At 34.5% G+C, this 17,718-nt stretch overlaps 1 protein-coding gene and 1 pseudogene across 6 annotated transcripts in view; both read left to right on the forward strand.

The window, feature by feature from the left end:
- Positions 1 to 17,718, forward strand: part of LOC128157120 (uncharacterized) — a 93,986-nt gene that overhangs the window by 39,269 nt on the left and 36,999 nt on the right. For 3 of the 6 annotated variants that reach the window (XM_052819500.1, XM_052819504.1, XM_052819502.1), the window contains exon 9: positions 13,899 to 13,925. The exons of the other annotated variants lie outside the window; for them this stretch is intronic. In XM_052819500.1, coding sequence (XP_052675460.1) covers positions 13,899 to 13,925 — 27 coding nt within the window. The remainder of the gene's footprint in view (positions 1 to 13,898; positions 13,926 to 17,718) is intronic. 6 annotated transcript variants of the gene reach the window in all.
- On the forward strand, positions 955 to 5,770 carry LOC128157121 (uncharacterized; annotated as a pseudogene).

The following is a 17,718-nucleotide window of genomic DNA, read 5'->3' on the forward strand; positions in this document are numbered from 1 at the left end:
AAGTAAAAATCGCTGTATCTTTTGGGAAAAAAAATTAAATTTATATGATTTTTTGCATACTTATTTTCAAATGGTAGTCATTTAATAAAACATACGCCATCCTACAAAGTTCATAGTAATTTTGCCGTAAATCACTGTCTGCGAAGTTTTTTAACAACCCTCATACAGTTGATTAAAAAAAAAACTAAGGTAATGAAAAAATCATATCCATTAATATAGGTAGATATTCGACAAGATTAATTTAAGCGTACACATGTACATTCCTTTAGGCTTGTGTGTTTGATTTGAACGTATTTTATTGTATACATATATATAAGATACATATACAAATGGTTTGGACACAAGTTCTGACAACTTACTAGGTCTTTACCATTTTTGTGTGTTTCGTAAAGACTAGTTCTTAAATCTTTCACTGTATTATAATTTATCATAAAAGCCTCAGTGACAGGCATAATAATTTTTCTTTTATTAATATGATCATTTTTAAGTTAGAAAATATAAAACATTAAAATAACCCATCAGGTAAGCGGCAGGAGTGCTCTTTTCTCGGCGGGCGAATGCATTCTGCGTAGGAGTTGTCTACTTACCTGATTTTTACTGAGTTTGTGTTAATTAATGAATATAAAGTCAACTTTTTACTGCTATTAGATTTTATTTTGTTGGAGAAAATTAAAATTATCCATCAATTAAACGGCGGGCATATAGATTTCTTCTGCTACCGTATGAATTCTACGTACGAGTTATCTATCTTTACCAACATCTTTGATTTTTCGTCGATTAATCCGTAATAAAAGCTTATAAAAATATTTTGTTGTGTGAATTAATATTATTTTTTCACATTTAATCATAATCAATCATAATTATATCGATATATAGCCGCGTTTGCCGTGGGACTTACGTGGGACTTACGTGGGACTTGTTTTCTCCGTGGGACTTGTTTTAGTATCAGCGACAATGGCGCCTGCAAGGCATAGGAGCACGAGGTCAAGACAAAAAGTAAGTTTCCTTAATTGTATTCATACTTTAAAGATAAGTCTTGCTTTGATACATTTATTGAATTGTTAAACATAGCGATATTGTACTTTTTAAAGTAATGATGTTTTACATGAGGATAATTATCGGAACAAAGAGACTTGTGTGTAGTTCGGATTTCCTCTGTCTTGATCCACTTGCAGCAAGCTATATAATGAAAACTATACAATTTATGATATTGAAAAGTCGTAAAAGTAGATTATGAATGTTTCTACTTTATAATATATGTGTATGATATCTGACGATGTAAAAAGTTAAAAAAAACTGTAAGGTAAAAAAAATTATGATATAATATAAATAGATTGCGTGTCCATTTCTTGTTGGATATCGTACATTAAGTATAAATAAAGAGATATATTTGTGTTTTTATTATGCACAGGTGAATCAAATACCAAAAGAAGAAGGGTGTACCAAGGTAAGAGCATGAAATGATATGTGCCAAAAGAAAATAGATCGCTGTACGAGTTATCAATTTTTTTTTACTTCCTATGATAAATCGAAAGTAGAGAAAATGGCGGCAGCGTGTTGTGAGGACCAAGCTGCAATGATTACTGATGTCTCACACCAGTAATTTTATCAGAAAACATTAAGAGTAAAGATATAATCTTATAAAGGATAACTGCTTCATTTTTGTTTCATTTTTTTTTAATCTTTAGAATTAGTTTTGCTGAAACAGTGGCCAGAAAGGCAATGTTTCATTTTGATGCTATTTCCCCAAATTGAATGATCACTGCTACCAGACTAATGGGTAAAAAAAAATTACACAGACTCAAAAAAAAATATTTTTAATAAGGTTACATATATCTATTTTCTTTCTCAAAAATTTAGTATACTATAATTTTTCTTAGGGTCATTGTTTTTATGCTTTCATGTTTTTAATATATAAAACAGAAGCAATCTTCATAGTATTAGTATTATAAGGTTCATATACTAACTGTTATTTAAATGTAAAATTTACCAGATTTGGAATTTCAAAATGAAAAACAAGTATCCAGTAGTGTGTATGTGATGTATTTAATAATGTATTATGAATTAGACACATGTACTAAGAATACTGTTCATTGAGTTTTATCTAGTGGATTATTTTTTGCTTAATCAGTGGTAAGAAAAAATTTGTTAACTTTTGTTCTCATGATCTTGAACTTTATTACTATTTGTGTGTATGCATTTGAAATTTAAATTATATGGCCATAAAGAAACAAGAAGTTTTGTTTCTTTGGTTAGAACATTGACAGGTGCAATAAATATTGAATGGCTGTAACGATAAGCAGAAGCATGCAGTCCAAATATCAAACAATGAATTCAAATTCAACAAATATTTAGGATAAAAAAGTTACACTAAAACTTAAATATACTTATTTTGACAATGTGCCGTTGGAAAAAGATTTTAATTGATTTCCTTGAATTTTAGGAGATGCTGTAGCTGTTCTCCTTGATGGGGGTGTTTGGTGGCCTGCTTGTTCTTTGGCAGAAAAAAAAGTCAAGTTTTGGTCGGATGAAAAAGTGTATGTAATAGTTTTTGTGCTTTTTTTCTTCCTTAGAAATATCTTAATGCATGTTATCTTCTGGTGAAAAGCATATAATTTTGCTGTCTAAATTTGGGAGAAATGGATTCCTGTATTAAATTTTCTGAATATTTCAGTGTGAATGATACAAAGGAAAAATGTGCATGTGGCAGAATCTAAAGGGCTAATTAAACAGAGTGAAGGTGTTTTTAAAATTTGACATTCTGTTACAAACGTTGAATTAGAGTTAACGGTAGAAAAGGTGAGATGATCTACTCTGAAAAATCTGACTTAACATTTTCATATCTGTTAAACCCATTAAGTGTTATTTTAATTGGGGTGACTTAAGCAAATTGGGTTGTGCTTATGTGCATGAATAACATTTTGTATCCAAGAGGTGCTAGACAGATGTCTTGTGACATATTGGGTTGTTGTTAACGTTTCATTGTAAATCCAAGAAGACTTGGAAAAGTGTTCTAAACATGTCAGGCCCTTTTTAAACTTGTGTATTATAAATTAAAGATATGTTGGAAAGGAAACATAAACATATTGGCTTTTATAAGATGTACAAGGGATGTCCAAAATGTTTTTGGACACATGCTATTTTATTCAAAATAACGGCGCCATGATAAAGAAAGTATTATGATATTTTAATATAGAGTACAATAATGTATATCTATAAAAATCAGAGCAATGTACATTCTTGTTTTGGAGTTATCATTGTTAATGCATTGCCTATACAGGCCACACGGCCCATTCTGACGCCGAGTTATTACGATGTTTCTATAACGTTGTAGTCCTGGGTTTACCTTATTGTAATATGCCGCATTCACCGTTTGGTCAGAGGGTAAAATCACATACCCCATCAAATTATCGCCAGTGTCACATATGGATAAGTAAACTCGAACTATTGTGATGTTTTTCCTCTTCTATCGTTTGTTTTGTTTCTATCGGTGTTTTACTTCAGTCTACACAATTTTTTATGATGGCGCGCTTTTCTGTGCGGTCAGCTGAGGTCGTTTTTCAGGCGTTTTTATAGACATGTTTTTGTCGTAATATCTTTTAGAAAGTTAGAAAATAGCTTCAAATGACATATGAAAATGCCGTACACTAAACAGACTACATCATTATAGTAGATTATGAAGTTTTCAAATTTTTGTAAAAACTTTAAATAATCAGATAAAAAGAACTCAGTTGCAAAGTTTGGACAATTTTTATGCTGGACCGTGCGTACTTTCTGCGACCCTTTCATACATTAAAATCTTAGTTTATTTCTATGGAAAACACTTAAAACCACTTTAATTTGATTTGAAATTTTATGATATAGATTTAGATACACAATATGTATATATATTTAATATAACACTGTTTGCGCAATTTGCTGTTATTCATGCATAACATCATTATAATAATAATAATATTGGTCAAGAGGTCAAAGTAGCGCATGAATAATCTAGGTCACTACTTTTTCTATGTACTCAAACTAATCGATGTCCTGAAACACACCTATTAGATATCATAATGAAAACATAATTTACCGGTAGGCATAAAAACACGAAATAACTGGTGCCCATGGGTATTGGGTTGTTTTAGATGTTTGTTAGATGTATCCAAGATGTATTCAACAATTGTCTTAAACATGTTTGATTGTATTAAAGTGCATTGAGAGAAGTACCTTACTAAACCAAACAGATAAGTAAGCTTTGGCCTTGATTGTAAATTCACAGCTTTAATGAATTCAGACCAAAATAAATTTGACTTTAATCTAGTGTTGAAATGAATGTTCTAATATTCGCAAATAGTAAATTTCTAATATTCGAATGGATATTGAATATCTCGAATGGAGTTTGAATATTCAGTCACATGTTAACACCCTTTGCACCACTGTAAACTACACAGCATCATGTTATTTTGTCATGATAGAAAAGAAAAGCTTGGTTTGAGAATTGAGAACAAAAAGAAGAAACGATGCCATTTGCAAACTCTGTCCATTTCATAGGACTATCATTATATATAAAGGCACACCATCTAACTTCATTAATCATATCATATAAAAGGCTAACTCCCATCAGCCTCATAATTGGTGATTTTGTAGTAAATCAATGACTGCCATACTTGTTTACATTAAATTAAAAAACAATCTGGATTTTTAAACAATTTTATATTATGGATGTATCATGTAAAAAATATAGAAATAATTTGTTAAATACGCTTTAGCTAGTGTGTGTTAAGGTGTGAGAATATTCAAATGATCATCGATATGTTTTTAAAAGATATTTTCCATAATTGAAGTTGTTTTTGCCTATGAGTCTCAGGTGAGAAGACTGCAGTATTAATAAATTTGTTGATAGTAGTTGATTGACATGTTATTTTTTTTAATACAATTTGCATTAAAAAATGTGCACCTAAACATTAAGAACTGACTAAGAAATGCACCAATTTTATCATTAATATTTTTTTTTGCCTTCAATCAAGACGACAATTTTAAAAAAAATCTAGTCAAAGAACATTTTATTTGGTGTTCAAACAAAACCATTTGGGGGTACAATTCAGCTTTCAAACATTCTTACAGAAACATTGTTGTCTTATTTGTATCAATCATGATTTTTTTTTAAATAAATGCAATTAAAAAAAACAAAATTGTTACAAATAGGATAACGTTAATGTATCACATAATCAAGTAAACTAAATATTTAACTAATTAGAAAAACATTTTTTTACATATTATTTTTCTAAAAATTAGGAATTTTATTATCAGTATACATTATTTCCATAAAAAGGATCAAGGCATGTCATAAAGTGTTTAGTTTGTATGGGATTGTATTCTTGTTCGCAGTCATAAAATGATCTTAAACTGTCTGCTAGGGTCATTTAATAGGAAAAAACTTCACAGATGATAAGTCCAAGAAATAAATTTAACAACATATATCTGTTTGCTTTCAGTAAAAGTGGCCAGAAGACACGATCTTGCAGAAGCAAGAAAAGAGCCCAACAAATTCGGCACACCTGCTCCTAGTGACAAGAACTCGGCACACCTTCTCCTAGTGACAAGGAACTCGGCACATCTTCTCCTAGTGACAAGGAACTCTGCACACATTCTCCTAGTGACAAGGAACTCTGCACACCTTCTCCTAGTGACAAGGAACTCGGCACACCTTCTCCTAGTGACAAGGTATTCGGCACAACTTCTCTTAGTGACAAGGAACTCGGCACACCATTTCCTAGTGACAAAGAACTCGGCACCTCTTTCCTAGTGACAAGGAACTCGGCACACCTTCTCTTAGTGACAAGATACTCGGCACACCTTCTCTAAGTGACAAGGAACTCGGCACACCTTCTCTTAGTGACAAGGAACTCGGCACTCCTTCTCCTAGTGACAAGGAACTCGGCACACCTTCTCCTAGCAACAAATAACTCGGCACATCTTTTCCTAGTGACAAGGAACTCGGCACACCTTCTCCTAGTGACAAGGAACTTGGCACATCTTTTCTTAGTGACAAGGAACTCGGCACACCTTCTCTTAGTGACAAGGAACACGGCACACCTTCTCCTAGTGACAAGGAACTCGGCACATCTTCTCCTAGTGACAAGGAACTCGGCACACCTTCTCCTAGTGACAAGGAACTCGGCACTCCTTCTCCTAGTGACAAGGAACTCGGCACATCTTCTCCTAGCCACAAGGAACTCGGCACATCTTTTCCTAGTGACAAGGAACTCGGCACACCTTCTCCTAGTGACAAGGAACTCGGCACTCCTTCTCCTAGTGACAAGGAACTCGGCACACCTTCTCCTAGTGACAAAGAACTCGGCACACCTTCTCCTAGTGACAAGGAACTTGGCACATCTTTTCTTAGTGACAAGGAACTCGGCACACCTTCTCTTAGTGACAAGGAACTCGGCACACCTTCTCTTAGTGACAAGGAACTCGGCACACCTTCTCCTAGTGACAAGGAACTCGGCACACCTTCTCCTAGTGACAAGGAACTTGGCACATCTTTTCTTAGTGACAAGGAACTTGGCACACCTTCTCTTAGTGTCAAGGAACTCGGCACACCTTCTCTTAGTGACAAGGAACTCGGCACACCTTCTCTTAGTGACAAGGAACTCGGCACACCTTCTCCTAGTGACAAGGAACTCGGCACACCTTCTCCTAGCGACAAATAACTCGGCACATCTTTTCCTAGTGACAAGGAACTCGGCACACCTTCTCCTAGTGACAAGGAACTTGGCACATCTTTTCTTAGTGACAAGGAACTCGGCACACCTTCTCTTAGTGACAAGAAACTCGGCACACCTTCTCTTAGTGACAAGGAACTCGGCACACCTTCTCTTAGTGACAAGGAACTCGGCACTCCTTATCCTAGTGACAAGGCACTCGGCACATCTTCTCCTAGTGACAAAGAACTCGGCACTCCTTCTCCTAGTGACAAGGAACTCGGCACACCTTCTCCTAGTGACAAGGAACTCGGCACATCTTTTCTTAGTGACAAGGAACTCGGCACACCTTCTCTTAGTGACAAGGAACTCGGCACTCCTTCTCCTAGTGACAAGGAACTCGGCACATCTTCTCCTAGTGACAAGGAACTCGGCACTCCTTCTCCTAGTGACAAGGAACTCGGCACACCTTCTCCTAGTGACAAGGAACTTGGCACATCTTTTCTTAGTGACAAGGAACTCGGCACACCTTCTCTTAGTGACAAGGAACTCGGCACACCTTCTCTTAGTGACAAGGAACTCGGCACACCTTCTCCTAGTGACAAGGAACTTGTCATGACTTATTTGAGTAAGTTATTTAAGATTTCAATTTAACTTTTCTGATTTTAAACTCAAACAAACTGGATAATATCAGTCAAACTTTGTGTGCATAGTTATTCATTGTAAAAGTGGTCAAGTGTGTGTTTCAGTCCATGTTAAGATATGCTAAGATAGAGGTGGTGCAGATTCAGGTTATAACACATTTTTATAAGATGTACAAATTTGTTTCATTGCAGCGCGAATAAAATGGACTGAGGCTGAACTGGAGAAAGTTAAAGAATATTTCAGAGAATGTATTAACACACATACACCACTCCAGGAAGAATAACTTCATTTACTTGTCACTGAACTTGAGTCAATGGTTATCTCTTTTATTGTGTGAAACACATGCATTGTATCTGTTTAGTAGGATGTAATCAGTTTGAGAATTTTATCGTACGAAAGTACACATAATTCATTTACTTGGACATTTGATAAGAATTTCCTTTGATAAAGTCAAATTATTGCAAGATTGCAATTTGTTTTGCAGTATAGTTGTATAAAATTATTTGTAGCATTTTCATGGATTTTCTTCATTTGATGAGAATTTCTTTTCCTAAATGAAATGATAGCCAAATTTGTAATTAAGGACTTGATTTATTTAATACTTTGTGTGCCATTTGTCATTAAATATATCTTTGGATCAAAGCTTAGAGAAATATTTTTCTGTGTTCCTGAAGACAAAAATAAATAATGATGATTCATCAATAGTTTGGTAGTTACATATACATGTACTTAATAGTAGATAAAATAAAAGGTTGTTGATGAAATCTTTTCATTATATTTGCTTGAATTTTATGAACTACGGCCATGTTGCAATAATTTAATTTCAAAACCATGCTTAGAAGAATTAGTTTCATTTGCATAACTGCCAGATTGCCAAATAATGATACATGTACCTTGATATATTACAAATGCCATCTACTGATTGGGTTGTATTCTAATACAGGAGAACAAATATTCAAGAAAAATACAGACACTCAGGTGTTCCAAATATCTGTTGGGTTGTATTTCAGTGAAGAAAGAAAGGTAGCCAAGAGGATTTGGACACGTGTCCAATTCTTGTTGAGTTGTATTCCAGTTAAGAAAGAAAGGTAGCCAAGAGGATTTGGACACGTGTCCAATTCTTGTTGAGTTGTATTCCACTATAGGAAGATAGTTAGCCAAGAGGATTTGGACAGGTGTCCAATTCTTGTTGAGTTGTATTCCAGTTAAGGGAGATAGGTAGCCAAGAGGATTTGGACAGGTGTCGAGTTCTTGTTGAGTTGTATTCCAGTGAAGAAAGAAAGGTAGCCAAGAGGATTTGGACACGTGTCCAATTCTTGTTGAGTTGTATTCCAGTGAAGAAAGAAAGGTAGCCAAGAGGATTTGGACAGGTGTCCAATTCCTGTTGAGTTGTATTACAGTTTAGGGTGATAGTTAGCCAAGAGGATTTGGACAGGTGTCCAATTCCTGTTGAGTTGTATTACAGTTTAGGGAGATAGGTAGCCAGGAGGATTTGGACATGTGTCCATTTCTTGTTGAGTTGTATTTCAGTTAAGACAGAAAGATAGCCAAGAAGATTTGGACAGGTGTTCAATTCCTGTTAAGTTGTATTCCACTTTAGGGTGAGAGGTAGCCAAAAGGATTTGGACAGGTGTCCATTTCTTGTTGAGTTGCATTCCAGTTCATAAAGAAAGGTAGCCAATAGGATTAGGATATGTGTCCAATTCTTGTTGAGTTGTATTCCACTATAGAAAGATAGTTAGCCAGGAGGATTTGGACAGGTGTCCAATTCTTGTTGAGTTGTATTCCATTGACAGGTAACCAAGAGGATTAGGGCTTGAGTTGAATACCTGTTGACTCCTTTATGTATCCAATATGAATGGGACTTTATCAGAAGACTTGTTGGGTTTTCTTTTTGTAATGAATGTTTCTAGGTATTCGAAATCATGACTAAAATAAGTACTGGTATTTACATTAAGGTAGACTTGCCTTCCATTAGGAGGCGGTAAATAAATGCTAATTGGTCATGTGCATTGTAGAGGGAAATAGTATTTTCGATCTTAGCAAAACTACTTCACAAAAAGAACTTTGTCTCAAATAAAAGGTATGCAGTTTTGTCTAAATATACATACAAACAATTAATCAACTATAAATTTGGTATGAATCAAGAATAAAATGAAAAATCCAATAAGTGTAGACACTTAAATATAGATGCCCAATTAGTTTTAAACAGTTACAACCCAATAACTGTACTCTCGTGTGTACAGTTTTTTCATATCCAATAAGCAATATCCAACAGAACTTGGACCTGACGAACCCAATATATAGCCTAATGTGTGTCCGTCCGTCCGTCGGTCCGTCCGTCTGTCTGTCCGTCTGTAAACTTTTTACATTTTGAACTTCTTCTCTAAAACCGCTTATCCAATTTCAACCAAATTTGGCACAAAGCATCCTTATGGGAGGGCAAAAATAAATTGCAGAAATAAAAGTCCGATCTGTATTCAAAGCGGAGAAAACCTTAAAACTGTAGAAAAAGGGGGGTGCATTTTTAAAAATCTTCTTCTCAAGAACTACTGATTCCAATTCAACGTAGTTTAGCATAAATTATCCTTATGGGAAGGAAAATATAAATTGCAAAAATTAAGGTCTAATTCTGTTTCAAATCTGAGTTATTACGAAAATAATAATAAAGGAAAGGCGTGTTTCAATCGGATTTGGCATCCGGTAAAATGGGTAGACAAGACTTGGCCTGGGCAAAACAAAAGATAAGCAGTTATTAATCTGCCAATCTCATTGAAATTTCAGGATATTTGATGGACCAGTATATTTGTATTTGCTGTAAATATTGCTGCAAAATAATGCGTATTTGGAATTGACGATTGCCGATCTGCCCCGGCTTTTATTTTGCCACGGCCCGGTTTTGCTTACCCATTTTACCAAGACTCGTATTCCATACTTCTAAAACGAGGTTCTTTGTTTAAAGCAGCCATGACATTATACGAAAAAGGGTCGATCTGACTATGATGAACTTGCTTGTTGTGCAACAGTTCGCGTATGAAGGGAAATTTTTGAATTTTACCAAGACTCGTATTCCATACTTCTAAAACGAGGTCCTTTGTTTAAAGCAGCCATGACATTATACGAAAAAGGTTGTGCAACAGTTCGCGTATGAAGGGAAATTTTTGAAACATGAAAAATATATTGGTGCCGATTTTGTGAAGTAAATTGAGGCTAAATATTTCAATTAGTTGACAGTTTTCACACATGACGTTGATGTTAGCTTGTTCTGATTTTCGTTTCGTTTTCATTATTTATGCTTTGTAACCTGGAAACTGTCGTCTGTATTTCGTGATTTTTACGTATCAAATCAAACAGAGACTTCGGTAAATCAAACAGTTAACTGTTTACCTGCGCAAATTAAGCAAAATCTGATGTAGGAGTACTGAAATACAATTCATTCTATCGGTAATTCGGCATTATTTTTTGCGTAATGGTAGATTAATGCAATAGGTTTTTGTTGAGATGCTCGGCATTTTCTCTAGTTTATTCAGTTTAAATAGAGTTTGATATCGCTTACGGAAATATGTAGGTATATACATGTATATATATGATTCATTTCGAAAAAATAAATTGTGTTCTTTATTTGTTATACATGTAGTGCATGTTTCTTGTGTTTAATCAGTTAATTGTTAACAATTTCTATTTACTAACCATTTTTGAGTGTTTGCTTCGAATTATAAGCAAGATACAGAGATTTGCTAACAATTCTATGTTTGTACACAGATCTTAAAAGCTAAAGATTAAATCAAAGTACTGATAGTACTGAAAAGCGCTAACCCAGCTTCTGTATGTATATAACAGATATATGTATATAGCATTTCAGCTTCTGTATACGCACTATATTTCATCATCACTGCATGACAGTCCCTGCAATGATGTATGTAAGCCCCGTACATTAATTTCACAATAACCCGTAAATTAGATTCACAATAGCCCGTGCAGTTATGTGCATAAACCCCTGAAACTGGTTCCCTAACCAGTTTAAATGATGTATACTTTTGCTTAGAGGGGGCGGTTATTCGATGCACCGGAAGTTGAAGTCTAACGACAATAAAGGGCTGAGCTATGCTTAGCGCTTTAAAAAGTAAAAAAATTGTCAATATTTATTACGAAAATTTTCAAAATCTGTTCTTCCAGAAACCAACTTATTGAATTGTAAACTTAACCTTTTTAGCTCACCTGAGAATGGGGCCACAATGGGGCGTCGAAGTTTAACAAATGAATATATAGAGTAAATCTTTAGAAATCCTCTTCTCAGAAACTAATCGGCCAGGAAAGCTGAAACTTGTGTGGAAGCATCCTCAGGTAGTGTAGATTCAAAGATGTGAAAATCATGACCCCTGGGGATAGGGTGGGGCCACAATGGAGGGTCGAATTTTAACATATGAATATAAAAAGTAAATCTTTAAAAATCTTCTTCTCAGAAACTAATTGGCCAGGAAAGCTGACACTTGTGTGGATGCATCCTTATGTAGTGAAGATTCAAATTTGTGAAAATCATGACCCCCGGGGGTAGGTTTGGGCCACAATGGTAGATCGACGTTTTACATAGGAATATACACAGTTAATCTTTAAAAATCTTCTTCTCAGAAACTAATCAGCCAGGAAAGCTGACACATGTGTGGATGCATCCTCAGGTAGTGTAAATTCAAAGTTGTAAAAATCATGACCCCCGGGGGTAGGGTTGGGCCACAATGGGGGATCGAAGTTTAACATAGGAATATATACAGTAAATCTTTAAAAATCTTCTTCTCAGTAACTAATTCGAAGGCAAAGCTGGAACTTGTGTGGAAGCATCCTCAGGTAGTGAAGATTCAAAGTTGTGAAAATCATGACCCCTGGGGGTAGGTTGGGGCCACAATGGGGGATTGAAGTTAAACATATGATTTTATACAGTAAATCTTTAAAAATCTTCTTCTCAGAAACTAATTAGCCAGGAAAGCTAAAACTTGTGTGGAAGCATCCTCAGTTAGTGTAGATTCAAATTTGTGAAAAGCATGACCCCTGGGGGTAGGTTTGGGCCACAATGGGAGGTCGATGTTTTACATAGGAATAAACAGAGTCATCTTTAAAAATCTTCTTCTCAGAAACTAATCAGCCAGGAAAGCTGGAACTTGTGTGAAAGCATCCTCAGGTAGTGTAGATTCAAAGTTGTGAAAATAATGATCCCCAGGGGTAGGGTGGGGCCACAATGGGGGGGGGGAGGTCAAAGTTTAACAAAGGAATTTATAGGGTAAATCTTTAAAAATCTTCTCAGAAACTAATCATCCAGATGATTCTAGACTTTGGCCCCAGGACAATTCTTTGGCCTCACGAGAAAATTGAGAGTTTACTGTACGTTTATATCCCATATATAAACTATTGTTAGGGATCTTTTTGAGAACTGCAATACTCAACACATGATATGACTATAAAATCATCCTGTTAGAAAAGGGACTAATGATTATAAACATAAGAATATCCAGGGGAAAATGGATTTTATTTATACAGGATTTACATGAATTATTGTATATTGTCCAGATAGTTTGTATTATGACTCCATTGAGCTGATTTTATCATACCTATTGTTCCTCAGGTGAGCGATGTGGCCCATGGGCCTCTTGTTTTTAAATATTTTTTCTGCCATATTATGATGCAGACGCTTTAAGGAATGCAGAATATGTATTTTTGTTCAAAAATCAATCCACATTAAAGAAGTAGACTTTTGTCCAGGCGACATGGGTTCAATCCCCAAGTGCCGACTCTTTTTTCTTCCATAATTGTGCTTCGATTCAAAATGTTGTCTCTGAAATGATTGATTTTAATTATTTTTGTTTGAATTTTATCAAAAATCACAGTAACATCGCCTTTTCCTAGCATGAAGATATGTCTGTTGAAATCCTTAGAGAGGCTTACTGGAATTTGAGAAAGTATTGAGAAATGAAAAAAACTGTCCCGATATAGCCTTTTTAAGGTGTTTTCAAACGGAAGACCTCTTGTTGCTCGCAACGAGTGTCTAGTTATTTTTTGTTATTCAACCGAGGGGCCATATGGTACAATATCTTTTGAACGCCCATATAAAGTCATTGTTGCTCCAGTGAGCGATGTGGCCCATGGACATCTTGTTTGCAATAACTTTCACAATGCAAAAATATACACTATGCAGAAATAATTTCAATAAATTACTAGTGCCCATAATGAAAAATTATTCCAAGATTAGTCGATCATGCTTCATGCAAGTCACATTTTACCTTTTGGTCACTTTGGGGGGGGGGGGGGGGGGGTTAAAGGCTTAATGTAAATTACAAACTTAAGATGATCAAGATAAAAGATTTATACAGATATACATGGGAAAAATATTGATTAAACTTTGAGATAAAACAGTATAGCATACTTGCTACTACAAGCTATATATCATCTTTAATGCAGTATACTTAAAACATTTTTTAATACAGGTAATAATATTCATGTTACATGTTTATGAAAAAATGCAAATAAAAGTAGACCATAACTAATATACCAGTATTTAATATTTCTTTTCAGACAACTGGGAAACAACTATCAAAAAGGGTTAGTATGCTTTGAAAGCTAGAAGGTCATTGCCATATACCGGTACAATGTAATGCTGTATACAGGGTTATTTTCGCCCCATGTTATTTGTGCCCTTCTACATTTGCAAACGGTTTCACCCAGTCTTGAATTTGCCAAGTTGCAGTTGTGTTTACAGAGATATTATTTGTAACATAGAATTCGCCCAGGCAAAAGGGGCAAAAATAAAAAATAAAAATTGAAAGATGATACCACAATCATAGTCAAAATAATTAGAAATGGAGATGTACGGTTCTAAAATATATTTACAAGGGCTTATCATAAGGACACATTGCTTTTTGTAAAAATCATAATTAATTTTACTTTGAATCACAATCCTAAAGCATGTGCTTTCACCATGCTTTGTAGCAATTTCTAATGATACAGTATCCACTAATGATATAAATTGCATAAGTGGTCAGACTTCTGACCACCAATGATATAATTGTATCATTAACGAACTACCTAGCCAACAACTAATAATACAATTTCAAAATTATTTCATTAAAGGTAAAAATTCACGTCCACTAACAATATGTGAAAAAAATGGAAAATTAATACATCATTGACCTTTAATGATATAATTCTTATTGCATTAGAAGATGAACTTCAACCATTAATGATACAATTACATGTACATATAATATAGTACTTTTCAAATAAATTTGCATTAATTTTTGGTGTACTCATTCATACTATATTTGATCCTCAGTAATGAATCGGTCTTTTATATAGACAAATTTTGTTAGTCTTCTTGTGTTAATGTTATCATCAGTTATTCAATGAAATGTTTGGCTTAGTGGTTGCATGGATATCTACTACTGTAACATATAGATTAAGGAGTTGCAATCCATCCATATAGCAACACCATCAACTAGGGCTAATGCAATACACGAATAAAGATATATTACCTGTATATCATTATTGGTCAATGATGTAATCTTTTAGATTGTTTATTTTCTAAATAATCTAGTTCATACTTCTCTTGACTAACAGAGCGAGGAGTACATATAGCTAGTCAGAGTGGCATCCATACTTTGCATAACTTATCCAGTGGATAGTCTAGGATTATCCGCTTTGAATAATGTTATTTAAAGTTTACCACTATCGGACAACAATGTTTTTGAATGTCTACTTTTATTGATGATAAATGATAATAAAACTAATAAACTAATATACTAATATATATACTAATATATAAATAAAACTAATAAACTAATGATAATAAAACTAATAATAATCTCAGCCAACAAAGAAGTAGATAGAGGGAGGAGTTCAAGTGGATAAACTGGTGCTTTAGAAATTATTTCATTGTACTACATCTTTTGATTTTTAGGTCACCTGGGTAAACACAGGTGACCTATTGCTATCCATTTTCGTCCGTCGTTGTCCGTCGTGTGTTAACAATTTTACATTTTTAACTTCTTCTTAAAAACTACAAGGCTAATTGTTACCATTTTTGATGTGAGGCATCTCTATGGTAAGAGGAATCTAAATTGTGAAATTCGTGGCTCTACAACCCCCCGTAGCACCACAAGTGGGGCCAAATATGCAAAAAAAAAAAAAAAAAGCCAAATTTTTACAAATGTTCTTCTCTACTCCCACACATGTGAGGAAAAAACTGGTTGCATGGTTATGATTTCCATGAAGCCCTCTACCAAAATTGTGAAATTCATGGCCCCTGGGTCAGGGGTTCTTGGCTCAAGGATGGGGCCAATATGGCCATATAGTAAAAATGTATTTAATCTTAGAAAATCTTCTTCTCTACTCCCATTTATATTTGTTAAAAATTAATGCATGATTATGATGTCCATGAAGCCCTCTACAAAAATTGTGAAATTCATAACCCCTGTGTCAGGGGTTCAGGCTCTAGGGTGGGGCCATATAGTAAAAATGTATTAAATCTTAGAAAATCTTCTTCTCTTCTCCCATATATATTTGTTAAAATCTTCTTTTCTACTCCCATATATATTTGTTCAAAACTAAATGCGTGATTATGATGTCCATGAAGCCCTCTACCAAAATTGTGAAATTCATAACCCCTGTGTCAGGGGTTCAGGCTCTAGGGTGGGGCCATATAGTAAAAATGTATTAAATCTTAGAAAATCTTCTTCTCTACTCCCATATATATTTGTTAAACTCTAAATGCATGATTATGATGTCCATGAAGCTCTCTACCATAATTGTGAAATTCATGGCCCCTGGGTCAGGGGTTCAGGCTTTAGGGTGGGGCCAATATGACCATATAGTAAAAATGTATTAAATCTTAAAAAATCTTCTTCTCTACTCCCATATACAGTAAAACACACTTATAACAAAGTCCCAGGGACGTTCAGTTTTACTTTGTTATTTGCATAATTCGTTATATTCATCAAGTTTACAACATGATATAAAGTGACGGGGAATGAAGATCACTCCGCTGTAAGCGTCAATTCATTATAAGCGTGTTCGTTATAACTGTGTTTTACTGTATATTTGTTAAAAACGAAATGCATGATTATGATGTCCATGAAGCCCTCTTCCAAAATTGTGAAATTCATGGCCCCTGGGTCAGAGGTTCTGGCTCTAGGGTGGGGCCAATATAGCCATATAGTAAAAATGTATTAAATCTTAGAAAATCTTCTTCTCTACCCCCATATATATTTGTTTAAAACTAAATGCATGATTATGACTAGACTTTGACCCGTGCGTGCACGGGTTGACATTGTATATGATATCGGAGAATACGGGTGGTTTCGCTCCGATCGCTTGTTCGCGCTGAGTGGTTTCGCTCCGAATACATGTTCGCCCCGGGTGGATTCGCCCGGATAGTACTACAATAAACACTGCTTGTTGCTTTTGTTTTTAAATACGTAACTTAAATTATTTCTATATAAACATAAGTTGTAAATTAAATGTTTTAGAAGGTAATTTAGTTTAATTAGACTAATTTTATACACATGCACGAACATCGCCTGAGCAGTTTAATTAGTCGGCAATTATACATCCACCATCAATGAAACCGTTAAATAAATAGCTTTGACAGCGATCTAATTTCGAAAAATAAATGATGAGTATCTCAAGAATTCGTTAGTACGGTCTTTTGGAACCAGTATTCTGAAAGAGTATAGCAAAGAAATGGTTCGTGAATGCTGCCTCTACTGCCATAAGTTGATGAGTAACTAAAATATAATGCTTTATATGATAGATAACAAAATGAATTAAATAATGCCCAAAATTCCATAAGATGCTCGCACACACATGTTAAATTAATGTATTGTTAAATATATTTTCAATCGGACTTTGAATATTTCCTATTGTGCAAGCTAAATAATATTTTTTATGTCCATTTGGCCAATGCATATATATTATGAGTGTCATATTTTGTATACTGTTTATATTAAATGACGGAAAATTGGCTAAAAATGCCTTCACTTCATAAATGTTTATAAAAGGCATTAATTAAGACAGCTCGATTAGGTGATATCACGATAATTTTAAATTATTTCATAAAACACAACGTTAGCAATTATTTGGGGTTTGCTTAGATCGATAAATACAGGTAATCATTGATCGTAAATAATATTTATATAATATATTGAAAAGGGGCGAAACCACTCGGCGCGAAACCTCTCAGCGCGAACAAGCGATCGGAGCGAAACCACTCGTTACCATATCGGATATTTACGAAATAGATACATTGACACACCGTATTGTTGACATTTACGTAACCAAGCTTTAAGACTACAATAATGCTATTAATTTCACTACACTCTGCTTACTAGTTAGAATAATC

Source organism: Crassostrea angulata, chromosome 7 (assembly GCF_025612915.1).
Source record: "Crassostrea angulata isolate pt1a10 chromosome 7, ASM2561291v2, whole genome shotgun sequence".
NCBI lineage: Eukaryota > Metazoa > Mollusca > Bivalvia > Ostreida > Ostreidae > Magallana > Magallana angulata.